Source organism: Misgurnus anguillicaudatus, chromosome 13, assembly GCF_027580225.2.
Source record: "Misgurnus anguillicaudatus chromosome 13, ASM2758022v2, whole genome shotgun sequence".
Classification (NCBI taxonomy): Eukaryota; Metazoa; Chordata; class Actinopteri; order Cypriniformes; family Cobitidae; genus Misgurnus; species Misgurnus anguillicaudatus.
Genome location: NC_073349.2, coordinates 5,180,268 through 5,208,144, shown reverse-complemented (window position 1 = coordinate 5,208,144; position 27,877 = coordinate 5,180,268). Strand labels below are relative to the sequence as shown.

Below are 27,877 nucleotides of genomic sequence, written 5' to 3'. Positions count from 1 at the left end.
GTATAGACTGTCTCATCGGACGTACATGCGGTGACGCGATTACTGAGCAGATCTTAACTTCCGGTCTTTGCTTGTTTAAAGGTCCCGTTTTTTCCTGATCCGATTTTTTAAACTTTAGTTAGTGTGTGTAATGTTGCTGTTAGAGCACACTGTAAAAAATCCAACTAATGAAATGTTGGACGGGCAAAAATATATAAGTTAAACCAATTTTTTTGTTTGGGCTTAGTTGAGAAGACATTATTATAAGTCTAGATAAATCTGTTTTTAAAATATTAAATAAATGGTTATTTTCAAATCCAGTCAAAATTCAGAATGGCTAGTGTTGACTGAACTAATTAAGACAAATCAGGTGAATATGTGGACTTATGACAGCTATGTTTCCTGACAACAAAATGCTCATAATATTACTGTTATTTGGTCACAAAATGTAACTGTAAGAGTTGTTCATGCGTGAATGTATGTGCTTAAAGTTTAAATATGCGGTCGGTTAATAAAGATAGCGTCTATTTAAAAATGTGCTCGGACACTTTCGGACGTAGATGAGCTCCATATGAGCTCCAGAAAATCACAGACACTTAAACGCTCACACCCCGCCCAGCGCAGCCTCTCCTCGGCAAGCCCATCAGACTGCTGGCTCTGATATCTCTGTGGCGTTTTAAACATGTGATTTAATTCATTTTGATTTCTCATACTTAACAATGAAAGGGTTATTATGTTTTAAATCATATTTTAGGATTGCACTTAATTGATATCGCTGTAGAGTGATGTTTCATATCTTTTACATTTGTTATAACCGGACTGCATGCGATTTTGAACTTCAGAGCTGAAGGAGCGGGTGGAGAAATAGTCCCAATAATATCATAACAATCTTAAATAAAACTTCTAAATATACCCGTGTGTGTACCCGTGTGCGCGCGCGTGTGTGTATGTACAGTATGTGCGTGAGTTTTTAATTTAAAATGTCTTAACTTAACTCGGAAGGATCTGAATTACAGGTCATTTCATCTGAGATCATTCCGCATGTAACAGCCGGAATCACTCACTGTTTCCCACAACGGCACAAGTCATCAGCCGTTTCCTCAAGGTCACGTCAGGTAAGTGTTTGTAAATAAATGTTAATTTTAGACTATATTAATTGGCAAAGCAAATACTCGACGTTTTTGTAAACATATAAGTTATATAAAGGTGTGTTATGTTATGTGTCCGAGTTAAAGTGTGTGTTATGTTATGTGTCCGAGTTAAAGTGTGTGTTATGTTATGTGTCCGAGTTAAAGTGGAGCTATTTTAGTTAAGATAATACCGGACAGGGTTTAGGACTCCGTCTTAATTATAATTGGGACATTTTTACAAACAAACCTTATAAAATACAATACTGGCGTGCATTTTGAGACAAAACAAGAATATGTTAAGAGATGTCAGTATTTTAGTCAGTGATAAGTCCTGTCTGAGAAAACCGCCCAATAGTGTTTAATTCAATTACGTGTGATGTCTGAGGGAAATTTGGCCATTTTAGGGTATCAAATCTTTCACCGTTAAGCTTTATTATATTAAACATGTTATTTATGTATGTGTGTGTGTTTATATTCCTCTGTTTATTAAACCAGAGCGGTGATTATGTGGAGAGGCAGACCAGAGGGCTGAAGAAAGTCTCCTAAATGACCCTGCAGATGTTCTGACGGACTTTGGAGTGCCTTTTGGACTGTTTTATGCCCTCTATTTAGAGAAGACTTAATTCTGTATGTTCAGTCTGTATGATAAGTGAATAAAGCTTTTGTTTTTATGTGACTGAAGTTAATTATTTGTTAACAACACCAGCATAAATTATTTGATAAATAATTTAAAAAAGTTTCTTAAAAATTCCCAAATAATAAATATTAATTGAAATAACACATACAACATTGAGTAAATACTTAAATTTTAATTGACAGAGTCTTTGCTGTAAGTTTTTAAAGATTCAACTGATTAAAACATTTTAGTTGAATGGACTATAAAGCTAGTTGAGCAAACATACTTTTTTATATTTGAGTCAAGTTTGGGCCAACTAAAAAACATCAATCCACGTAAAATTTCTGTGGAACTAGTTACTAAAAAATAATTCATTGAGCCAACAATTTATTTTTTACAGTGCATAAATAATACCTGCAATATGATAAAGGTCAAAGTTTAACGCCAAGTGATATATTTTCTTTAATATAATTCGCGTTTTAAAGCCTACAGCGAACGGCCGGTTTGGACTAAAGCCCTCTACTTCCCTGTTGACTGACATCAATACGCTTTAGCTATGATTTGAACTAAGGTAATGTAAGGTCATGTAAGGTAATTTGCTTGCTACCAGAAATAAACTACTATAAATGGACTTTGTTGATTCTTGGCAGAATTTACGCGTGTTCCACAAAAGCAGTTTGTTTAAATGGTTACTGCTGAAACTGTCTATTCATGAATATCCGCTGACGTCACTCACATCTCAAACTTGTCTGCCGCCATTTTGAGTACCTGAAGTGGTTGCAAAAAAACTAGAAGCTATGCCTTCAATATGTTGTGAGCAGCAAAATCACTATTTTTACAACACTAAGAAGGCTCGACACAACATGATACTTTGCTTGAAGTATCCCCTGTGTCTCTACACATGAACTCGAGCTTTAAGAACATTGTATTGTGTACACAGAGTTTACTAAAAAGAAAGATTTTGAACAACTGACTTCGGCTGTTTTGGTGTCCGCTTACCGCCATCTTGCCAGTCATGAGCTTCTATTTTCACAGTTTCTCTGCCAACTGTTTTAGTCTAGCAGAGACTTTTATGCGTTACGTGGCGCTTACTTTCACATGTGACGTTTATCTTTCACATGCGAGACATGCGCACATGGACAAAACTGCGAGAAAGCCATTTAAGGTGTTTACATGCAAAGCGAAATCGGGGTAATGAGCAAAAAACTACCTGTGCCAATCTCCAATCTCTGTACTCTGTTTTATTGTACAGTAGTTATTATGTAAATGTAACAGAGTAATAAGGTACATCATATATAACAATGGCAATAGAAAAATTTAGGCACGCAACCTTTCACATTAAAATAATCTGTACATTAGATTAAAGTAATACTTAAACTCACACACTAAAATCTAACATAACATGTTTGTTAAAAGGCATTCAAAAATGCTTCTTGCAATACACTCACACTTAACACTAAACTCTGATTACACATGAGATTAAGCGAGTATCTAAGTATGGCAAAATGTGAGTAGGGGTTGACCGATTATCGACCTGGCTGATATTACGAATTTTTTCAATTATCGTCATCAGTCATTTTGAAAGTCGATTTGCCAATGAAGTAATGTAATGTTTTAAAAGCATTATTTGGCTCTGATGCAGCCAAGGATTTAGTTATATAAAACATGAACAGATTGGTGATTCTCACGAAATCGTCCAGCATCGGATTTTTTTTAAAAGCCATTGAAGCCAATTTTTTGCACATATAAGATTAAGGTCTGAACTTACTATAACTATTATTTTCAGAGGATTTAAAACATATTTCCTATAGAATTATTACATTTTTCAGATTATCATTATCAAAAATGATCATTTGCCTAACATGATATTACATTAAATATATGCATTTACAAACTCATGTTTCGGTAATGAACTAAAAAGTTGTCTAGGTACTATGACAAACAAAATTTCAATTTTAATCTGGAAAGAAAAAATAAGAACTGCTTACCTGGAAGCCATCTTGAGTGTCACAGTCAATTATGTCCCTTCTAACTTTTTTTTGTTGTTGAAAATGTTAGTTCCTTGAGGGCTTAAACAATGATTGAAAATTGTTGCGGAGGATGAGAAATTTTTTCTTGGACACATTTATATTCCTTATTATTGTCTCTACATTTACCAATGATCACCAAATAGCACATGTTTCTTTACTGTTAATGTTTATAGTATAACATGCACTGAAGCTTTTCATTTTTTTTTAGATTTTTTAATTATAAATATTCCCATGTCAAAGAACCCAAATCCAGTCATGGACATGTTACAGTAATGAAAATTTTCCCCTTGTGGAAAAAACAACAAAACGATGAGATGTTTATAACTGTATGCTTCTTATTTTGATACTCTTACTTTGCATTTACTTTATCAAAATGTTTTGAGACACCTCATAAGTCTAATTTTGCGAGAATCACCCAAATACATAGAGTGAACTAGAGTATTTTAATTATCTGAAAGATATTTGACAGTAATATTATTTATTACGAACTTTAAATGCAGCCACAAATCTAACACTGTCAACTGAAAATGTATTTTAGTTTTAGAATATAACAATAAAAAACAGTGCATCAAATAAGGAAAATAAATATTGTATATGAATAATATAACAAAATAATCAATTTAAAATTTAAAAGTCCAGAAACAATTTTGTTAAATAAAATGCATTTCAGTTTTTAAATACAAAAGCACAAAAAAGGTCATTTTAAAACACTAAGTGTAGCCGCAATGTAGTGAAATAAGATACTTGAGTGTAACCATCGTGTTCTTCGGGGAGACGCGTCTTAAAATGCTATATTAAGTTACTCAATTAAAGTTATTAATACTTGTGCAACACATCGAAAATGCAGCATGGCTTGAGAGACAAGTCAACGTTTCATTATTCTGAAATACTGACAACAGCGGACATTCGGCTGTGTGCTTTCATTTAAACTTCGCCGCTCTAAACAGTGGTTGCTTGTGGCAACTTCCTGGTGTTTACGTTTAGAGCAGTGAAGAAGAAATGAGTTCCACTTTGCAGCGTTAGCTATAGCGGGCTAACTAGGTTGTTAAATGAAATGGTATCGGATCGTTACATGGTTTCAAGTACTCACCGATTGTGATGCTAGAATTTTTTGTGGTATCGGCTGCATTTCCGATACTGGTATTGCAATTGATACAACCCTATAGTATACAATAATTTCCCTTTGCAAGTGAGCTGGACACGGCAACACAAGCATTTAGCACGCACTTTGGCCAGTTGACCGAGCTTTAAAAGCATTGAAACTTTTTGTTGGACCTGTGTTGCTTTTAATGTTGACATTATTTTTATTTTTGACATTATTTTTTATTTTTACACCAGACATATTAGACCAGTTCAAAATATTGGTTTCCCCATGCTGCCTTGCGTGCAAATTTATTCAGGCTGCAAGTCTAGCATGGAAACTATGGATCTTTTTGGCCTCTAAAATAGGGAACCAATCACAGAACGTGGAGGTGGCAGCAAGGTGATGATGACATCTATGCGACACACCGAAGCCGTTTTGTTTATCCAACACAGCAGATGCGAAGTTACTTTTCAATGCAGCCTTAAACAGTGTTCCAAGTAGTTTTGAACGCAAATTTATTTTAAAAAAGGGCAACTTTTGGCATTAAACAATTTCATATCCAAGAAGGAGGTTTGGATAACGCAAGACACAATAGCCACAGAGTTTTATAGGACCAACCTGCTAGGCATCGTCGTCAAATAAGTCCATTTAACTTATTAGCCTCTTTCACACAGTAATTCTGGTAAATTACCATGAATTTACCAGAATGAATTTACCAGTAAATACAAAAATGTGCTGTTCACACACGCAGTGGCGTTCCGTTATTTTACCAGTAAGACATCATTCACACATCAGTATCAAAATACCGGTAAATTCGTTGAGAAAGCGGAAGTACCTGTAGCACGCGGCGAACTCAGTGTTGTATTTGTAAACAATCCACGTCGTTCATATCCACGGTCCGTATTTTGCTGTTTTCACGTCTGTGGTAAACAGTCGCGAAGTTGCTCATGACCAAGCAACATTGAATGAAACGACGTCAAACCGAAAATGTGTTTTTAACAACACTACTGTTTGCACGTTAGGCTTCACAGAGGGCGTGTTAAGGACGTCGGCAATTCTGCGGTAAGCTGTTTTAAACAACTTTGGTGAAGAAATGTGGACATAAACTTCAGGTGTGCTCAACTTTCAAGCAGCATGTGTGTGGAAACGTCCGTAAACAAGTGCGGGGGTAAACGCGTCATCTGTATTAAACCGCTATGATTGGCCCGAAGCTGTCAGCGCGGTCTGACGTCGTCCGTTCTAAATGCCGGTAATCCTATAATTTTCGTTCACACATAGCGCTTACCGGTAAATTACTGGTAATCTTACAACCTGTCTTACTGGTAAATTGGGAGCACTGATTTACCGGAAAGGTTCTGTTCACACATGATCTGTTAACTGCAATTTACCAGTAAATTACCAGTAAAGACTGTATGTGTGAAAGGGACTATTGTCATTATGCCTGTACTGTGGTTGTCACAGTGCCACTAAGTTGTGTTGCTTTTCAATACAATATACAGCTACCGGTTCAGTTGCTTTCAGCTGTGTGCACACATACCAATAAAAGTTGTTTACATTTGAATTTATGTCGCTCTACATACGTCATGTGGTATAATTAAAACGATTGGCTATGAGCTACGTACAGACCCATTTGACAGACATTCGTAGTGCCCAATAAACGGCTCTGGGCATTCGTAAACCACGCCTCAAATACGAGAAAGTGAGCATATGGTTCCCAGACCACGTCTCATTCTCTATGAAACTGGTCTGGTGTTAGCCAGGCAAGGTTATCGGTCTACTTGATCAATAATAATCGGTATCAACATCGGCCCTGAAAAACACACATTGGTTGACCTCTAAACGTGAGCGTCTCTTTTATCATAAACTCCTTCGAAGTGTCTGCAGCAGGCACGTATTTTGACATGACACGTGCTGCACATAAGTTTACATGACACGTCAAACACATATTTTGACATGAAGATCCAAACACATGATAGCCGCCACTGTATTCAGACATTTTGAAGCATGACTTACGTGTTTGCAATACTGTGTAGTGTCACAGAACAGACATCTCCAACTCATTATAGCAACATAATCACTAGCAATCACATGATTGATTCAGACATCCAAAATACTTATACAGTCTATGTGAATGTTTGCTGTTGGTCTGTTGGCACAGGATATGAAGAGGTTATTATGTATCCTCCAGCACAGGAAACAGATGCATTCTCTTATCATGTGACACGATACTGGAGCGATAAAACAACAATATAATTACACTTTCATCACCAGAAAGACAAAAAACACTTTAATCTGAGCTCATAGTGAAACAATGAATGCAAAGACCTAACAGTAATACAATGAATTACAGACTTTCGCATTTAAAGCGTTTGCACAAGTACTTTTAACCAGAACAAACTGACTGTCACACAACACTGTTTCACTCGGTTTAAAAATACACCTTCATTAACGTGATCATCATCTAACAAATATAGAACCAGACTCCTGCCAGCACTGAAAACATGAATGAATGAAATACAACAAACACATTACAGTACAGCACTTTGCTGCAGAAACCCAACGGTTGGTGCTTCACATGACATGAACAAATCATCTTTATGATTGAAATGAATAGACAAGCATTGTCCAGAGCTGATCTCTCACACAAACACAAACTAATGTGCAGTCTTACCAGCTGTCCTGCTCCAGCTCAAGTAGAGACTGTGTTTTTTCAGAGTTACACTGTAAACACCACATATCTGCTGAGAAGCCCACATCCAGAAAGTGCCAAAGTCAAGCATCGCTAAATCCAAATGCTTTACAGCTCTGAGAAGAAGAAAACAATAACAGCACAGACTCCATAACTGCTGTCACAGACTCTCTCGCTCGCTCTTGCTCACACCCACACATCTGATCTGGCATTCAATGAAACACCAAGCTCCTCACATGTCAGAAAGAGTCAGGCAAGAGTAGAAGGAACGAGTGAATATTCACGTGGTGGTAGAGGAATGTGAGTGTTGGAAAGAGGAAGCATCTATTAATAGAGCTCTTTAGACGGTTGGGAGGGAGGGGGTCAGATATTGTCCTGTTTAACCTCCAACGTCTGCTGCTCGAACACTCTCACTGACAATCTCTGGACTCTGTTTGACTAACCTGAACTTAAGACGTCAATATGATACTTTGTATTCATTCATTACAGTGGATCTCAATCCGTGGGCCATGACCCCCTTGGGGGCCCTGAGATTGTGCCGGCGGGGGCCCCAGTTTAATGACATTTTATAAAATAAATTAAATTGTATCATTTGTATCATTGTATCATTTAATATGTTTTGTTTAATTCAATTTTACGTTTTGGAATGTTTATGTGGTAAATTTCCTTTGGGGGGCATGAAGAGATGCACCATACACAAGGGGGACTGCACGCCAAAAAAGTTTGAGAACCACTGATTTATTACATAGCCCTGTAAAAAACTTAATTCTGATTGTCCGTGCCTGGTGACTAGGGATGGGCACGAGTACTCGATTGCTCGAGTACTCGAACGTAGCATCGATGATCGATCATGAAAACGATGATCGTGTGGGTTTATTTATTTATTTATTGTGGAAATGGCGGCATTTGGATGGCTGGTTAGCATTACAAGCGCATCTGATAGTAAAGACTGGGTCTGGAGATGCATGTTTGACATCGTGTCGAGCTACGCAGACCGGCATATGACATCAGTTACGTTACCATGCGTGATTCAAAAACAAACGGCGCGGCAGCAACCCGCCAGTTTTCGGAAATACAGTCAGTCAGGTGCAAAATGTACAGGGCCGTCAAACGTTCAATGGGTTATCATCTCATATTTAAACATCAAATATCAAGAGATACCAGAGAGCCATACGATCATTACATCTTGAACAGGTAAGGGACGACGACACGACACAGCTAATCGCTAAAAGATAGCAAAGACTTAAAGCTGCTTAATGTTATGTAGCTTTTGCTTTGACTGGACATGTTTAAAAGCGCGCTGTTTATGATACACATCCAGAAAGGGAGTTAAATTTCCTGTACTTAGTTGAAAACTTAGTTGAAGTCTTGCATTTTATGCAGATAGATGGACGTTGTACATTTATGTTGTATAAAGGCTTAATACTACGTAGAGTGCGTCATGTAGCAAGCGCTTCGGTTTGTGTTTATTAACTTAACCCTTTAGTTTCACTTCATCACGCAGCTTTACGTGTAAGGTGTTTCTTTTAAAAACATTTAATTCATTAATTATCTAGTATGTGTTCATTGTTCTCTCATAGTTTCTTCAAAATTAAGTTTTATTTGAGTGTTTTTAATAAAAATATTTTAATTTTCACCATGACGTGTACGCCCCCGCCCCTTTGATTGCCCCGCCCCCAGTAATCGAGTACTCGTTCTTCAGACCTATAGATTAATCAAAATGAAAAAATGACATAAATGCACATTCCTACTGATGACTATGTTTAAGTGTCGTCATTTCACCGTCTACATTAACTACAGACCCCATACAGTCCAGCTATGAGTAACCCACCACTTCTGGCCAAAATAAACTTAAATTTGGTTACACGTGGTTTTTGTCACAGTCTGATGTCTGATATTTCATCATGTAAAAAAAGTCAACAGTGATTACAAACTTTTTGTATTTGTTTATTAATTTTTTTAGGCTATAGCACTATTCAGACGGGATTAGTTTTCTAAACGACGTTTGAGTTTCAACATGTCCCCCACGACGTATGTGATATTATGTACCGATTCGGATGGGATTCAAATTCTCAGGCTATTCCAGAGATGGGAGTGTCTGTTTCATGTATTTGGGCTTTGCAGAAGATCACGTGCTCTGGATACGCGTGTTTGTAAGGTTTGATATTTTGCTTTAAATGTAAAATTATTACAGAACATGTACTTTATTCATTTAATTGTAACAAACAAAATAACTTATAAAAATCCTACTTAAGTAGCCTACGTGTTTTATATAACTGGCTGCTTATAATAAACCCAAAGAAATTAAGAAAAAATTATTAATAACAATTTATTATCTTTATTAATTAACATTACCATTCCGGAGTTGAACAAAATAAGTTTGAGTTTACCTTATACTGATATTACTTACAGTGGCCAGTCTTAACAGTGTTTGATATTTCGTCTTGATTTAATTATTTTATTTTGTTGAATGTAAAAAAAACATCAATATTTGAATGAATGGGACTTAGGAAGTACAATATATGCGCGTTAGTAAGACCTTACGGCAGATCACGTTGGCCAAAACACGACAAGAACCGCGTTTTCAAAAGAACGGGCAAACACAGACATTTGCATCCGGACGGGATTAAATTTCTCAGAGGACCTCTGAGTTCGGTAGATAAATTGCTCTGTTTTTCTCTGACGACCTCCGTAAAAACTCCACAGACATGGCCGATTCGGACGGGATTATAAACAAAGAGGACCTCTGAGAAGCACGATTTTCTCAGAGGTCCCCCTGTAAAACGAATCCTGTCCGAAAAGGGCTTATGATAAGATATTTTACAATTTTTAAAAGTTTTAACATAAATGTCTATTAGACCTCTTTAAACCCAAAACTGACCCTTCGCTAAGCCACACCTGAAAACCGTCACAGGTCAAGTGTAGTTTAGCAACCATAACGAGGCACAGGAGGTCTGTCAAGCTTTCGAGGGAGGGAAACATGCCAAAGCGTTGTGCATAGATTGTGTAAATATGATACCCTGTATCCTAAAAGTTTGGAAGGGGTGGTAGAATTTTTTCCCTTCCCGAAACCTAAAACCCAAGGGGAGAAATGCCAGACGGGGATCAAGCAGTGTCGAAGGCTTCATTCACAATTAAATTTCAACAGCATGAACAAAAACACCTGCATTTTCTCTAATGTAAGAGCACACTAATGTTAGCTAGTTAGTTGACTCGGCACATCTGAGCTTGGAATAATAACGGTTCTTTGTTCATAATGCATATATTTGAATGTAAAATAAGATGATTAAATGCCTCTGCGGAGATGCGATTACGCATCTGAGCTAGGGTTGTGGAGATGGATGATATCAGGAGGACTAATTGGGTTAGTAAAATAATAAAATTATAGCTTTTAAATAGAAAAAAAATATGTAAAGAGATTAGAGCTGCAACTAACGACTATTTCTTCTGTCGACTAATCTAGCGATTATTTTTCCAATTAGTCGACTACTCTAACGACTATTTTTTATTATTAATATAGTGTTCTTTTTTTGATTAGCTATTTAATCTATTGGATAATCTGTTTTTCTACTCTCTGTCTGATCTGACAGTCATTGTTTGTTTTATTGTATTTTAACACAACTGAATGCTATTTTCACATATTATCTGTTCTGTTGTCAGACATATAGGGGCGGTTGCCCAGACAGGGATTAGACTAGTCCTAGACTAAAATAAATATAAGAGCCGTCCAAACTGAAAACATCTTGCACTGACATATCTTAAAATACATCAGTGCCCTTAGTTTGGCCTCAAAATGCACACAAGTAATGTTTTTAGTAAGGCATGTTTGTTAAACTAATTATATTTCCTAATTAAACTAAGGTCTTGTCCTGGTTTAAGATAATCTCTGTCCAGGAAACCACCCCAAAGACTATTAAAATAGTGACTAAACATGACCCAATAACCTTGTGTTTAATCCAACCAGCTGTTACTTTAACTACTAAGTTACTAAAATCTTGATTTATATACGCGACATCGCAGACAATTCGGCGCAAATTAAAAAATTGCCATTACACAGAGTTACTAGAGAAAGGTATGCGCGGGCATAGGAGAGAGAGAGCTCGCGCACAAGCACATAGAGAAACAGTAAGTGTGGGAAAACACTGCTAACCTTTCATGATGAACTCGAATCAGTCGTCTTCTCTGTCAGTAACATCTGACGTTTACGTGAAAATGCAAGTACACAGAGGAATCCGCATGGAAAACACATCCAACTTTTAATTCTTTCACTCAGTGTCATGTATGAGAGACGCTGTCTAGAGGCTTCACACAGAGAGAGAGAGCGTGTGCGCACAAGAGAGGCACCACCGAGCGCTCACAACAATAAATGAAGCCGTTTTAAATGAAAATAAAAATGTAAATGTTGCGGCCATTGTTGATTTTGTGGCGCACACAAACAAATCAATGTATGGAAAACACTGTCAGGAGCAGAAGCCGCCATTATGCGAGATGAATGTAAACAGCGTGACGCATCGACGCATTTTACGCATGTCGACGTATTTTCGTAGTCGACGTAATCGATGACGTCGACGCGTCGTTGCAGCACTAAAAGAGATATTTTAAAAAAGTGCTTAAAAGTGCACAACTCTTCTTTAGTGGAAGTAAAATGACGAACAAAAAATTAAAATACCCCCCCCGCCTAACGATATCATCGTCCATCGCGATGGTTTAACGTAACCATCGTCAACTGCCAATTTAGGGGACCAAATCAAATCCCTCTGTGTGTGTCCAACGACCTCCTCCGCCGCTGCTGTACTGTAGTTGTCTGCCATATACGGCCATTCGGCCAATGTCTCAGAAGTTAGAGGGAGTGAGAAAATGGCAGAAAAGTGAAAAACACCTGCAGCTTTTAAGAGTTCAGCTCTATTATTTTTACATTTTTGATAAAAAAAAGAAAAAGTATTGCAATGTATCACAACATGCAACGTATTGTATTGTATCGCGATACATTGTACATGGCACATGTATCGTATCATGAGGTCCTTGCCAATACCCAGCCCTAGTGTTTAATCTGAACTCTGAAATAAATACCTCGTTGAAAATAACAAATGTTTTGGTTTCCTAAAGACGAGAAGGGAAGACGGGGATCATGGATCACCGCTATTTGAAATATAAACTTAGGTAATCTACTTGTTGTTTATTTTGCTTGTTATCAGAAAAAAAAAAACGAATCTAAAAGGACTTTGTTGTTATTTATTCTTGGCAGAGTTTAACGGAAAAACACAAAAGCTGTTTGTTTATGTTGTTACTGCTGAAACCGTCTATACAGTATATGAAAATATATTCACAAATGTTTAAACCAATCTGTATGTTTGAACATTACTGTAGGTTTTGGCAAACGCCTTTAGGAAACTTTTTTGTGTAGCAGTTAAGTGCATTTCTGTAACCTCAAATCTTGACACTTTGCCCTGTATTATAAAATCCATACTGATAATACATAAACATACTCATGGTAGCCATATTAGTTTTAATGCACTATACATGTCTCTTACGCTAGTGCTTATATAGTAATTTTATGTTTGGACTGTAAGCACATGCACATCCCCTGAAACTCCTGTAAAGTTAATCCAAACAGAATTATATATCAGACTTTATGTATCAGACATTAAGCCAATGATCTGTGGCCATGATGCAATACCAAAAAGGTTGCAATTAAGCGATCGCACAACGCAACACTCCAGCCAGATGAGTATCGAGCGATAGTTGTGAATGAATGTACGTTTCTATGAGATGACATTACTGTATATAAAGAGGTGCTGGTCCATGTGTCACTGAGATGAACTGAAACTTAAGATTTGAGGTAAAGAGAAAATGAGTACCAGATGGTCAACCATTTCCTTTACAAGGACACAGTGTCTGTACTCCTGGATAAAGGTGACCAGCAGGACATTCATCTCCCTGTGGAGAAAATGACTGCTTCCTTAACTTTAATGCCTCTAAAACTTCACAAACTCCACAGAAGTTGAGCAGTATACAAACATCTGTAAGTCAGCAGTTACAGAGAAAAGAATAACAGCAGAAGTTACCCTATATGTGTGTATCACAATCTACAGCACTTCATATCTTTATTATGAAACTGTGTGTCAATCATAAATCCAGATGGGCTTGTGCTGCTCATATATGCCATGTGTCCACAATAATAACATCCATGTGTACTTTTAGTTCAACAAAGTATGCATGCAGACGCAATGTTACTATGACAAAAGGCTGTAACGCGTGTTGTCCAAACATAAGATGAAGGCAGGATCTAAGTGCAGATGAAAATACATGTACAGACAGTGAACCAATGAGAACATCAAGAAACAGGGAAACTAGAGACAAACATGGCACTGACATGTTTACAAAATAAAAGACATTAAAGCTTTCAAAAGTATGTGCTCATTCATGTGTAATTACTTCCACCCACTAATCAAATTATTCTCGTAAGTGTAGAATCTGCTATTTAAAATACATACGGACGAGTAGCTCGACTGTCTGAATCCATGTTGTGCATCCATCTTTGAAATACATTCGCCGACGAGGGACATTCCTTAAATTTAAGCTCCGCCTTTCGCACTTTCAGACTACACTCACGCTGGCCGCTAGCTGAAACCTCCCGAGGTTGCATGTGTAGGCGGTATACGTCATCAAGACGTATGTCTTATTTCAGAATATTAACAATTATAAAGCTGACAATTATTCTTAGTTAATTGTAAATTGATGTAATATGCTTATGACTTGCGAATGTAATGCTCAGTTAATTAAAATAAACCAGGCTTGATGACGTATGCAGCCCGCATATCAATCTGTGTAGACTGAATCCTTCGTATTCAACAACAGCTGCACACCGTGATGATCCCGCGATCTAATGCTTTGATTTGAGCAGATTTGAAAGCCTGTTGAAGACCTATTTTCGAGGACATTAAAACACGTCGACAAGGAAGCGAAACGGGGATTTAAAACGACAATGCGACAGGAAAAACAACAAGACCAAAGTCAATACTGGAGTAATGTTAGTTTTCCAAGATGGGGCTCAAGGGACTAGTAATGGGAAGTTCGGATAATTTTTCTGATTCGGATCTTTGAATCTCGTTCATCAAAATGAACAAATCTTTTTTTGAGTCACCTCGATCTTTTCGTTCATTTAAAATATGATTACCTATAATTTCAAAAACTACCCCAAAATAACCACTTATGCAAACAATTATTACATTTCTAACAAGTTATGAGAAATAAACATCCTTATTTAATTATTTCTTGACACAAGCTCTGAAACCTGCAAAAAAGAGAAATTATTAGCTTACCTCCTAAGTCAGTCCTCGTGTAGGGTCAGGGTAATGGAGCCAAAACCAAATTATAAGAAACTGAACTTCATATTTATCACATTTGAACGCCTCCTCTCGTGTCTACAGATGTTAGTTGTCAACTCATCACTGTCTTACTCTCTGTGTTCGGCCAGGCTGTGCCACGTGATATACAGCACAGGACCGGAAAGAGAAATGATTAGTTCATCATTCTCTCGAGTTCGGGACGGGTTCGAGTCTTTCGTTCTTCCTGTCAGCCTCATAGAGGCTATGCTGTAAGTACCGGAAAGATAAATGATTAGTTCATCTTTCGAGTCAAGTTCAGCCGGTTCCGAGTCTTTTGTTCTTCCTGTCAGTCCCATAGAGGCTATGCTGTCAGTACCGGAAAGATAAATGATTAGTTCATCTTTCGAGTCGAGTTCAGCCGGTTCCGAGTCTTTTGTTCTTCCTGTCAGTCCCATAGAGGCTATGCTGTCAGTACCGGAAAGATAAATGATTAGTTCATCTTTCGAGTCGAGTTCAGCCGGTTCCGAGTCTTTTGTTCTTCCTGTCAGTCCCATAGAGGCTATGCTGTCAGTACCGGAAAAAAAAAAAAGTTAATTCAAGTCTTGAGTTCGGGTTCGGCCGGGTCCGAGTCCTTATGTCACGTGACCACTGGTATATCACATTAAATACAACATTAGATTCGTATTATTGATTGCGTCTGAATGTATCCTATATTGTTTTATATTTAGCCATTAAAATACAAAATATGTGCAAAAACATTATTTGAAAAATAAAAGTTCCATCTTATTGAAGAACGAAAGACTCGGACCCGACCGAACCCGAACTTGAAAGGTGAACTTATTATTTCTCTTTCCGGTACTGGTAGCATAGCCTCTATGGGACTGACAGGAAGAACAAAAGACTCGAACCTGTCCCGAACTCAAGACTCAAGAGAATGATGAACTAATCATTACTGGATTCAGAACCCATATGTTGCGCAATGCGCATGTGCAGTCAACACAAAATGAACGAATCACTCTCTAAGACAACTCGGTAGTCCCGAGTCATATTAAAGATTTGTTCAAAATGAAGGGACACCGAAGTTGCCTACTTTCTATCTTCTCCACAGGTAATTCAGCATATTCGTTTAGATCTATACAGTCTATGTTGTAAACTTGAAGTTTTATAGTTATTTGGCTAACTATAGCATGGTTATGCATAACATAGTGTGAACACGCATGTGGTTTATGTGTTCAAACAGCCACACGCCGTCTCTCCCCCCATTTATGTAATTCTTAAAGCTCACATAACACACACTGTTTCTGCTCATCTCATGTTAATCTTGAGTACCTAATAGAGTAATATTATATTTATCCCACATATCCAAAGAGTCTTTAGTTTATCAGATTTATAAAAGACAGATCCTTCTGAATAAACCAGAGCTCCTGAAAACATACCACAGGTGGAGCAAGTCACAAGCAAGCAACACACACACAAAACATTATCCCACTATCTCTGGATAACTTATGATTCACTACATGTTCATGTCGTTTACATTATATGCACTTACGTGCCGACTGCCAACAAAACACAGACACGTGATGCAGTTTAACATCCCGCCTGCGACTCGTGACCCGGTTGGAACTGCACTATTTCAACGAAATCCAGCGTTAAACAAACACTCAGGCACAACTCTGCTGCTACCCCGGATAAACAAACTATATCCATTGTTTCCATAAGGCTTGGTTCATTGGGTAACTGAACAAGCTTAAATTAACACACTCCCGAGACTTGTTACACAACAGATTAAAAAAACAAAAAAAAAACTTTTCAAAACTTGTAGGAAAGAGGAATTTTTCTTTAGAAAAAGTCCCCAGTGATTTACATTTACATTTAGCAGACAGTTTTGTCCAAAGCGACTTACAAATGATGTAAACAATAGAAGCAATTAGAGCAACACAAGAACACCAATACATAAGTGCACTAGAAATAGTCACATCAAATCTAACACAGTATACATAGCAGTTTTTTTCACACAGGAAATGTACAGATAAACATGGAAAATGTGGAACAGATCCAGAGAAATTACACCATAAGGATAGTCTGTATAAGGGAGTAAAGATAAGGAGGTGCTGACCCAGTGGTGGTTTTAAGGGCCAGGAGCAAAGCTTTACATTTGATGCGAGCAGCACTAGGAAGCCAGTGTAACCTGACAAAGAGATAAATTATGTGCGTCCTCTTTGGTTCATTGAAGACCACTTTTGCTGCTGCATTCTAAATCATCTGTAGGGGTTTGGTTGTGCAGGCTGGGAGTCCGGCCAGTAACGCATTGCAATAGTCCAGTCTGGATAGGAAATAAGCCTGGACCAGGACTTACGTAGCATACTTATTTAGGGAAGGTCTAATTTTCCTAATATTGTAGAGAACGAATATACAAGAGCGGGCAGTGCTGGCAACATGCTCCGAAAAGCTAAGCTGATCATCAATGACCACGCTCAGGTTTCTGGCTGTCCTGGAAGGCATAATGGTCGAAGAACATAGCTGAATGAAAAGGTTGTGATAAATCTTGGGGTGAAACAATACGACAAGCAGCTCCATATTTGCAAGGTTTAGCTGGAGATGGTGATCCTACATCCAGAGTAAGATGTCCCTCAGGCATGCTGAGATGCGGGCAGAAACCATGGGATTTTCAGGGTGAAACGACAAGTGTCATCCGCATAGCAATGGTAGGAAAAGCCATGTTTCCGAATGACAGAACCCAGGGATGTCATGTATATTCGAAAAGAGAAGTGGTCCAAGCACCGAGCCTTGAGGTACCCCTGTATTAAGACATTGGGGTTCTGAGACGTCACCTCTCCAGGATACCCTAAAAGACCTACCTGAGAGGTAAGACTTGAACCACAGTAGCACTGTACCAGAGACACCCATAGCTTTTGAGGGTGGGAAGGAGGATGTGGTAATTGACCGTGTCTAAAGTGGTAGATAGATTGCCTGCCTTAGGGCTTCAATGACTGAGAGCAGCACAGTCTCTGTGGAGTGACCGCTTTTGAAACCAGACCGGTTGCTGTCCAGAAGATTATTTTGTGTGAAAAAGGAGTAGAGCTGTTCAAAAACTACACGCTCAAGAGTCTTGTCAATGAAGGGAATGAGAGATACAGGTCTGTAGTTTCCTAACGTTGCAGGGTTAAGTGTGAGTTTCTTCAGCAGCGGGGTCATACGGGCCTCTTTAAAACCTGCGTGGAATGTACCGGTGGACAGAGATTAGTTGATAATGTGGATGAGAGCAGGGATTACCAATGGAGAAATGGCCTGAAGGAGATGGGTGGGTATGGGATCTAACGTACAGGTAGTCTGGTGGTTAAAAGCAAAAACCTTGGAAACGTCTGCTTTAGATAGGAGAGAGAAAGAGGGGAGCGAGTATGCATCAGGAGTTGTGAGCATGTGCAAGAGGCGGAGAATTGCCTGCTGATAGTGTGTGTTTTCTTCACAAAGAAAAAAGCAAAATCGTCAGCTGTTAAGTCAGATGAAGGTGGGGGCGTGGACAGTGAAGAGCAGAGAAGGTCTTAAAGAAAGCACAAGGGTCAGGTGAGCTTTTGATTTTTGAGTAATAGTACTAAGTCTTAGCAGAGGAGACATCCATGGAGCAAGCATCATGGAGACTGATAGAGACAGAGCTCAGCAGGATCTTTCGATCTGTGCCACATCCTCTTTGCATACCTGAGTCTGGAGCGATGCTCACAGAGAACATCAGATAACCAATGGGTAGATGGTGTGGCCCAAGCTGGTCTAGATGTCAGAGGGCATAAGCTGTCTAAGCAGGATGTAAGTGTGGAGCATAGAGTGTCGGTGGCGTTGTCTGTCTCTAATAGAGAGAGTTGGTTGGGAGGGCATGGAGGAGACCACAGAGGATAAGAGGGAGGGAGAGAGTATACATAAGGTTGTGCTGGACCATGACCAGTGGGGGGATGGTGTGCATTGTCTGGAGGAGATAGTTCGAGATCCACAGTGAGGAGGAAGTGATCAGATGTGTGTGTAGCGGGCTGGATGTGATGAGTGGAACAGCAGCTTGCATAGATAAGATTACCAGACCTGTGGGTTGGTGAAGTGGGGACTTGCTTGAGGTCAAACGACACAGTCAGGGTGTTGAAGTCAGCTGCCTGTGATTTCTCAAGGTGGATGTTGAAGTCACAAAGTACTACTAAAAGAGTACCATCCTCTGGGAAGGAAGACAGAAGTACATACAACTCCTCCAAGAAATGACCCAGCTGACCTGGGGGCGATATATAACTAGAAAATGGATTTTAGTAGGGTGGATGATGGTAACAGCATGCAACTTGAAAGAGCTGCTGTCACATGAGGGTCTGAGCTGTTGGAATTTCCAGTCATTTTGAATGAGTAGACCAGTCCCTTCACCCCTCAGTGTAGTGTGAGGACTGTGGGTGAAAGTGTGATTATTAGAGAGGGCAACTGGATTGGCAGTGTCCTCTGGTTTGATTTCAGTAAGTGCAAGAACAGACCAGAATGTGAAGCAATAGCTGTAATGTAATCTAGTCTTTTAGTCTTAAAGATTATATGTATGGTTAATGCAAAGGGTGTGTAAACATATGAACTGTATACACACACAGTGTTCACAAACGTTATATACACTGCTGTACAACCTCAGTACGGTCATCATTATAGCCTGCAAGTCACTTTACCCTACATGAATTATAAATACATGTAACTGATAGGCTGTGGCAGTCCTGATACAGACACCTGCTTACATTCTGATCCGTGTCTTCATATACTGTATGAAGCTACATGAATTCAGTACTGACTGTCAGGGCCCCCAAGTCCCCCAGAGAGGACCTAAACTTTATTAAAAACAACATTTGAAAACTTATAACATTTTTAAATGTGTCGGCCATTTTCTACCATTAGAATTGCTCTGTAAACCGATCAGCGCAAGACATCAAAGAACAGCGAGAGCCATTTGAAGGCATACAGAGCGGTCTAATCTCGCGTTGTTCCTGTTCAGATGCCTACTGATTGGTCTGCACAGCAGCACGTTAAGTCCAACATACTGTGTGATTGGCGGTCCAGCTGTGAAATTACAGAGGACGAGGCCATAGGAAATTAATGGAAGACTCATTTGAAGTGACAGAAAAGTGCCACCCGCTCTGGGAATCATCAGAAACACCGATGCAACCGCCATTATGTATCAAATAAAATTGATACACAGGCTTTGATAGCACTATGAATAAAACAGTCTGATTTTTGTTTTTGTGACTGGTACTGCTGATGTACTTTGTAATACCATATATCCCATATATTTCATGTTTTATATTTTTGCCTGTACTTCTGTATTAAAGCTGCTTTACTGCAATGCAAAACTGTGTACAGCACTAAAGCAATACATCTAAATTGAATTAAAGCAGATTTGAATCAGATAGTTTACTAATACTCTACTGAGAGTCGGTTGATGCAACGCTCCTTACAGTCAACAGAACGTACATCAAAAATAAAGCCATACATAAATAATGATTTTGTAATAATCAAATTACATTTTTCATACCTTCAGTTCTTTATATACCTCTAAATAACAAATTGCAAAGTGTACATTTTACAAATCTACTTGTGTGTCACTGCAAAAAACACAGAGATAGTCATGACAATCAAACTTTTCTTACAAAAAGTAGTATAAAGGAAAAATATTGAAAATGTATTACATAATGTATGTAAATGAAGAACAATCATCCCTCAATAAATTCACAGTCTTATAAATGAATAATTGATCAGATAAAGATGTTGATGATAAACAGCTGAATGTGAAATGATCAACACTTACATCACTGACAGCACACAGACGCTCGGTGGAGATCTTCAGATGAAGAGATGATCTGTTAACTGTCTGATGGGTTACAGGTTTATATACACAGTAAATAAGTAATGTTGTCGGCTGTGTCAGGTGACTGGATCATGTTATCTGAACTCTCTAGTGTCATGTGAAACATCGGCACATCAACTGAATCTCAAAAACGCTTTAAAAACATTCAGATTTGGCTTAAACATTACATTTTATTTAATTCATCAACATCTTAATCCGTCAAACTCCTCACAGTCTGCAAAACAAACTGATCAGTGACAATATTCAATTCAAAACTGAGTTTACATTACCTTTATTATCTAAAGCTATGCAATGTGGGACATCAGATAAGATGTTGTTTCTATTATATTTTTGCAGCAAGTTTAATAGAAACCATTCCTTATAAATTACTGTGATGCCTAAAGCCCAAAGCCCCTTTTCACACACAGATTACGGAAAATTGACGGGGATTGTTTTATTTTGGTTTGTTCGAATAGTGCCGAGCTCCTTGATCTCTGCTTCAGTTCAGTTTGCATTTTTCGCCGTGAATGTTAATCTGCATGTAAATCCCTATTTTTAATGTGTAAATGTTGCAATGACCCTTACGGCATTGCATCTGCCTTTTGTTCCCAAAGGATGTGTTACAGAAATGTTATGGCAATGTTATAAGGTCCCCTTTACATCTTGTAAAAAATTAGAATACTTTCAGTATTACAATGGTTTCACTTTAGAGCCCGACTGATTTATCGGCAGGCCGATATTAGGCATTTTCCAAACTATCGGTATCGGCATTCATAATGGCCGATAAATGATTATTTAAAAAAAAACAACAACAGTCGAAACAGCCTTCAACCATGTCATGAGTGTTGCCGTTGCATAGTTTGTCCACCAGAGGGCACTCTACAACCTCCCTGTTGGCAACACTCGTGATTAACGCATCACACATCCTGCAACCTGCTGATCCAGACAGAGTCGGGCAGAGAGAACAACGGTTAAGTGAGTTCATGGTGAGTTGGTCACGAGACAATAAAAGAAACAAGTTTCTTTTTTAAAATGCATTATCATATTATTTTAGTTAAAACTCACAAATAACTACAAATAACTAATTTTAGGGAAATCTGTTAATGTTTTGTTGCGCGTTTCTGAAATAAAATAAAAATATATATCGGAATATCGGATTTTTAAACCATCAAACATTTGTATCGGTATCGGACTTCAAAATCCTTTATCGGTCGGGCTCTATTTCACTTTCATTATTTTGGCAAAATACCACTTACTGTATTTTCAAGCACTGCTTGACTGTACAGTAATTTCTGTTGTCAGAAGCTACACTTACATGCAACCAAATAATTTGTTTGTAATCGTAGTGATGGCTCAATCTGACTGAAAAGCCTTCATGTAAACACCTTAATCAATTTGACTGAGGTTGATCGGATGCAAATTTCATATTGAATGCAGTGGTGTAGTCCGATATGTGCGATTTTAGTGCTAAAACTTGCTCCTAAATCTGTAAAGTTAAGGGTACTGCAGAGGACTTCTAAGTTAATAAGACCAAATCAAATACAACACTAAAATGGCTGTTGCCTTTCTTTATGTGCAAGTTGAGCTTGAAGTAACAGCTGTTCTTGTATTCAGTTTGGTTTTCTAGTCTGTTAATTAAAAGTCTGCTTATACATTCTTTACATTAGAATGTTGGGTTGTAAAATATAGAGTGCATTCCTAAAATTTGGATAACACCAAAGCATGTAACCATGTAGTTTCTTATTTACTTTGCGAAGATTCCTCTTCTTAAGAAACCGCAGAGAACACCTTTAATAAAGATTTTCCGGCATCTTTAAACGAAACCACCTCCAGGAAACTACATGACAGGGTCACAAAAAGTATGTATCCATTTACATTTAGGGCCAGATTTACTAAATGTAAATGAGTCAATACGTCTCAGTTTACGTATGTAACCCAGGTTCCCTGAGAAGGAAACGAGAAGCTGTCTCCATAGTCACGCTTTGGGGAATACCTCGGCTTGACTGATCAGAAGTACGTGTATCAAATAAACTAATAATGAGATGAGAGGGGTGCAGCGCAGACCGGGGTATAAGAGGGCATCCCAAACAAGCATACTCGCTTTTTGTGCCTCAGCAAGTGACTGTGTGTACTGTACGTTTGCATAAATCTAATGTATGTCTAAAAAGTTCAAGATGTGTGTACCTCCCTGTCAGCACTATACCACAGACAAGGACACACTTCTCCGCCTGCACCCGCGACATCTGGCTCTATCTCTCGCTCTACAAAAAGGATGCTTGGGCTCGTGCCTCTCGCAGATGCGGTCCTCTCGCGGCTGGGGTCCTGCTTATGTAAACATAGCCAGTGATGACTCCTGTGAGCCACATGCTGGTGCATGCGCTAACAACATACATCTTCAATCTCCTCAGACACAGACTGTATCACAGCTAGTTCAGGCAATGCTCCCGGTGGGGAAAATTATGTTAACTAAAATGTTGTGTTTGTTAGTGCTTTAAAATGCTGTGGTTGGTTTGATTCCAATTGTAAGTTTTCTAGTGGTTCTGGAAACTGTACAAATTAATACAAGAGTAGTCTACTTACATACCTTCTCAATCTCTTACTGCAGAGATGTTACAAAAAATATGTTCGCTGTAGAGGTAGGGGAACTTCCACTGCCAACGTCCCATGCCACATTAAGAAAGATCAAGGCTTCAGTGAGCATTTTAAAATGTACATTTACACATTTACATTAGGCATTCAGCAGATGCTTTTATCCAAAGCGACAAAGATTCAGAAACAATAAAAGTGATGTGTCATAGGGAGGCAATAGTATAAAAAGGTGCTTTAACAAGACACAAGAATTCACTATCCCGAAACAATACCTGAGAAAAATAAAGTTAATATTTTTTTTTGTTTTTGTTTTTTAAATGGGAGAAGAGAAAGAAATGTGGTGAATATCTGTGTCAAGTATATTTGGAAGGGATGGGTTTTTAATTCTTTTTTGAATGTTGCAAGAGATGTGGCTGACCGGATTGCAATAGGAAGATCATTCCACCAGCAGGGAGAAGTGAAGGAAAATGAGCAGGAACGTGATTTAGTGCCTCTTTGTGAAGGTAACACAAGACGCCTCTCTTTGGTTGAACGTAACGTTCTGGATGTGGTGTAGGAATGTATGAAGGTGTGAAAGTATGCCGGTGTGGTCCTAGTGAAAGGTCTAAGTACGTAGTAGCGACTTGAACCTGATACACGCTTCAATCGGTAGCCAGTGGAGAGAGATTAAGAGTTGCGTTACATGAACCCTTTTGGGTTCCTGGAGGATGATCCAAGCTGCTGCGTTCTGAATTAATTGAAGTGGTTTAATAGACCGTACAGGAAGGCCAGCAAAAAGAGCATTGCAGTAGTCCAGCCTGGAGATTACAAGGGCCTGAATCAGAAGTTGTGCAGCATTCTCTGTGAGACATGTCCGTATCTTTCTGATATTGTATAACGCAAAACGGCATGATTGCGCTGTCTTTGAAATGTTATAAGAGAAAGACAGTTCATCATCAAAGACAACACAGAGGTTTCTTGCCGTTTTGGAAGGAGAAATGGTTTTGTTGCCCAGTTGATCGGATAGGTCGTGCTGTAGCGTGGGTTGTGCCGGAAAAACAAGTAACGGCGTTTTAGCAAGATTTAGCTGGAGGTGGTGTTTCTTCATCCAAGCCGAGATGTCTTCTAAGCATGCTTTAATGCTTGCCGCTATGGTGGGATAACCTGGGTGAAATGAAAAAGAAGATCTGTGTGTCAACACCATAGCAGTGGTAGGACAATCCATGTGCCTGTATGAAAGGTCCTAAGGATGTTGTGTAGATGGAAAAAAGGAGTGGACCAAGCACTGATCCCTAAGGGACCATCTGGTAAGCTGTGGACCGCGCACCCTTCCATGACACCCTGAAAGATCTCTCGGAGAGATCAGATTTGAACCATTGGAGGGGAGTACCCGTTGTCCCTAGCGATGATAAGGTGGCAAGTAGTATCTGAGGATTGACTGTGTCAAAGAATGCAGATAGGTCTAGTAAAATCAGAACTGAGGATTTGGATTCTGCTTTAGCTAGTCGTATTGCTTCCATGACCGCTAACAGCGCTGTTTCGGTGGAGTGGTTGCATTTGAAGCCTGACTGCTCGTCATCGAGTAGGTTGTTCTGAGAAAGAAAAGAGGAAACTTGGTTAAAAACAGAACAGAAGAAATGAGACTGGTCTGTAACAGCCAGTAAGAGAGTGGTTCAGCATGGCTTTTTTAAGCAGTGGCGTGACCAGGGCCAGCTAGAAAGTGGATGGAAATGTGTCTGTGAGGAGGGAGGTGTTGATGATGTGTGCTGGTGTGAGCGTGTCTAAATTGGCCTGTAATAAATGGGAGGGGATTGGGTCAAGGGGGCATGTGGTTGGGTAGAGAGAAGATGAATAACTTCGGTGTCAGTGGGCTGAGAGAAAGAGAAGAAATTGAAGTCATATGTAAGTGTAATGTATTCCAAGATACATGGTGAAGATAATTGGTTACTGATAGATGAAGTTTTGTTGGTGAAAACATTTGAAAAGTCATCAGCTGACAAAGAAGAGGTGAGTGGGGGGGAACAGAGGAGAGAGTTGAAAGTTTTGAACAGCGGCCTTGTGTTTGGTGCGTACACTGCATGAAAAGTGGGATTTTCGTCCCCGTAAGCGCCTGTAGGCTCCCGAAAATCTCCCTAATTTTCGGCAGCTTTCCTCAATTTACAGGCAGCGAGCGTCGCGTTCGTCTGTGTCACAAATTGTCGTAAACGAACCATGACGCAGATGGAGAGCCCCGCGGGTGTACGATGCCTCTAATTAGCATATGAATAGCAGCGAAACCTCTGCCGGCCAGGTAAAGCGTCTCTAGTCTAATTAGCATGTGAATAGCAGCGAAACTAGAGTAACTGCCCACTTGAATGTACTCACTCAGTATTGGCTGAAGCCACTACTTTTAAACAAGTAAAATCTCCCGTGAATGGTTGGCAGATTACTCAGTTCAAACCAATCGCGGGGGATTTTTCTTGTTTGGGAGGGGTGGCTTCAGCCAATGCCGAGTGAGTAAATTCAAGTCGGGCCGTTACTCTAAAGAGGGGGGTTATTGGGCACCCTGGCTCATTATAAATGTAAACCCCAATAATAATAATAATAATAAATAAATAATTTATGTGATATTAATTTTTTATATAATAATGTTATTGTGCTATGTACTTCATTATTCACACCAACAAGAAATATCAGAGAAAACAAAGAGGTTTATTTATAAACACACAGCTGTTTATTCAAAGAAAGAGCTTTAATTAGAAACACACAACTATGTACAAAGCAGCATAATGTCTCTTATGTTGTCCTCCAAACACGTCAAAAAGTGCCCAAGACATTCGGGAAAGATCCCTAAAAATCTTTTTCAAAGTTCTCAAGTGTTGAAAAAAGAAAAAGAAAACTCAAAAACGTTGTAAAAAGTCGCTTTTGCAGGCATATATGGTGAGTTCCCCTGTACTTTGGTATCGCCTCTAATCTGAATTGCAGCGTGGCACAGAGCTCGGAGAGTTCCAGGCTGCGAGAGGGCGGTGGCCGTACAATCCATCCAGACACCCCGTCAACAATGCCGTCTTCATCAGACATGAGATCTATGGTGGCGCACTTTCAAATGTCCATCTCACCCTCAGCCAGCACACTTCGTCTCGCTTCCAGCAACTGTAATATAATCAATAAAGACAATAAGTAACCCGAAAAATACTCACATTGACAAAAAACTGATCTAATATAATAAATCTTACCCTTTTTCTTCTGGATCGACTCCGAGCTAAACTTTTCGCATTTTCCGCCCGCGATGCGAGTTCAGGTTGTTTGTATCTGAAGCTCCGGTGAACCGACTCATAATACGTCTTACAGGCAGCTGGAAAACAATTAAATGAGACTGGTATTAATAAACAGAGTCACGGTACAATTAAACAAGAAACGAGGAAAAACATTAGAAGTTATACTTACAAACAATGTCGTCATTCTCAGCAGTTAAATGTGGACTTGCTAAAATAGACCCAACCAAATAGGAGGTCACGGCTTCGTTATGAGGCGACGTTAGTCTGTGAAAACAAAATGTGCGGGTTTAAGCTCGGATCTATTAACGTATCTATTTCCTTATACAAGAATAAAAGCATATTCTTTAAATCGTAACGTTACCTTTGCTCTGGTTCAAAGCGCCTGCAGTGTGCCTCAGAGACGCCGTACAGCCTCCTAAAAATTACAAGACAAAAACACCTCTAAGCAATAAAACACACAGCTTGGGCTACTTAAAAATATGCTTTTACATAAAATTATTCTTACCGCAATCTTGGGATTGTGCACCCGTCTTCTCTTCTTGGAGAGTTACAAACACCAAACCAAACATCGCTTAATGGTCCTCTTGTACTGCTGTGTGAGCCGTGGCCATGACCTCGCACGCGATTGGACGAAGGCGAGAAGCCTGTCGGGCTCCTCCAATCACACGCGAGGTTATTGATATAAGGAAAATCTTGTGAGACGTGCGCGCATGCGTATGATATAAACAACAAACGCGATGTGCCGGTTTGTATAAAGGCTAGATGGCTCAAGGCGGAGTCCCTAACGGCATCACCTGGCGGCCATCTTAGGACAGGGCGCTCGCTCACTCGTAGCATTGAGTTTAATGGTGCAGGTACTTTTAAATGACCATAACTTGCTCAATTTTCTACCGATTTTCAAACGGTTTGGGTTTTTACACACGTTATTAACGTGGCTATAATTCTGGATGCTTTAACATGTTTCATGAATTTATTTTTTATTTTTAGTATAGGTATGCAGTGTCATAGGTACATCTTTGACGTTTATAACAAACCAAACCGTTTGAAAATCGGTAAAAAACTAAGCAAGTCATGGCCATCCAAAAGCAACCGCACCACTAAAACTCAATGCCACGAGTGAGCGAGCGCCCCGTCGTAAGATGGCCGCCAAAATGCGGACGTTGCCCTCAATTGGCCAGCAGCGCGGACGAGCCATCTAGCCTTTATACATATCTATGATATAAACAACAAACGCGATGTGCTCTGTGTGATATCAACACAGTGTGCTATCAGTTGAAAGATGGAAGTCCCAAGACTGAAGAAACGACCTTGGCGCTTCAGTGAACATTGCAACACTGAACTGTGTCATACA

The 27,877-nt window shown here is 39.1% G+C and overlaps 2 protein-coding genes across 6 annotated transcripts in view; both read right to left on the bottom strand.

Moving 5' to 3' along the window:
- Positions 1–27,877, bottom strand: part of iqsec1a (IQ motif and Sec7 domain ArfGEF 1a) — a 76,219-nt gene that overhangs the window by 24,195 nt on the left and 24,147 nt on the right. Inside the window, exon 1 of one of the 5 annotated variants that reach the window (XM_055189044.2) lies at positions 7,511–7,824. The exons of 3 other annotated variants lie outside the window; for them this stretch is intronic. In XM_055189044.2, the coding sequence (XP_055045019.2) occupies positions 7,511–7,575 (65 nt within the window). In that variant the 5' untranslated portion in view covers positions 7,576–7,824. Of the gene's footprint in view, positions 1–6,852; positions 6,872–7,510; positions 7,825–27,877 lie in introns of those variants that run through there. One more of the 5 variants, XM_055189048.2, reaches the window with a different exon arrangement.
- LOC129431761 (uncharacterized) lies at positions 25,960–27,836 on the bottom strand. Its single transcript, XM_073874888.1, has 5 exons — positions 27,032–27,836; positions 26,888–26,941; positions 26,696–26,790; positions 26,485–26,603; positions 25,960–26,401 (listed from the first exon to the last, which is right to left on the bottom strand). Exons 1-5 carry the CDS (start codon positions 27,361–27,363, stop codon positions 26,351–26,353), a joined length of 651 nt encoding a protein of 216 aa, XP_073730989.1. The 5' UTR covers positions 27,364–27,836; the 3' UTR covers positions 25,960–26,350.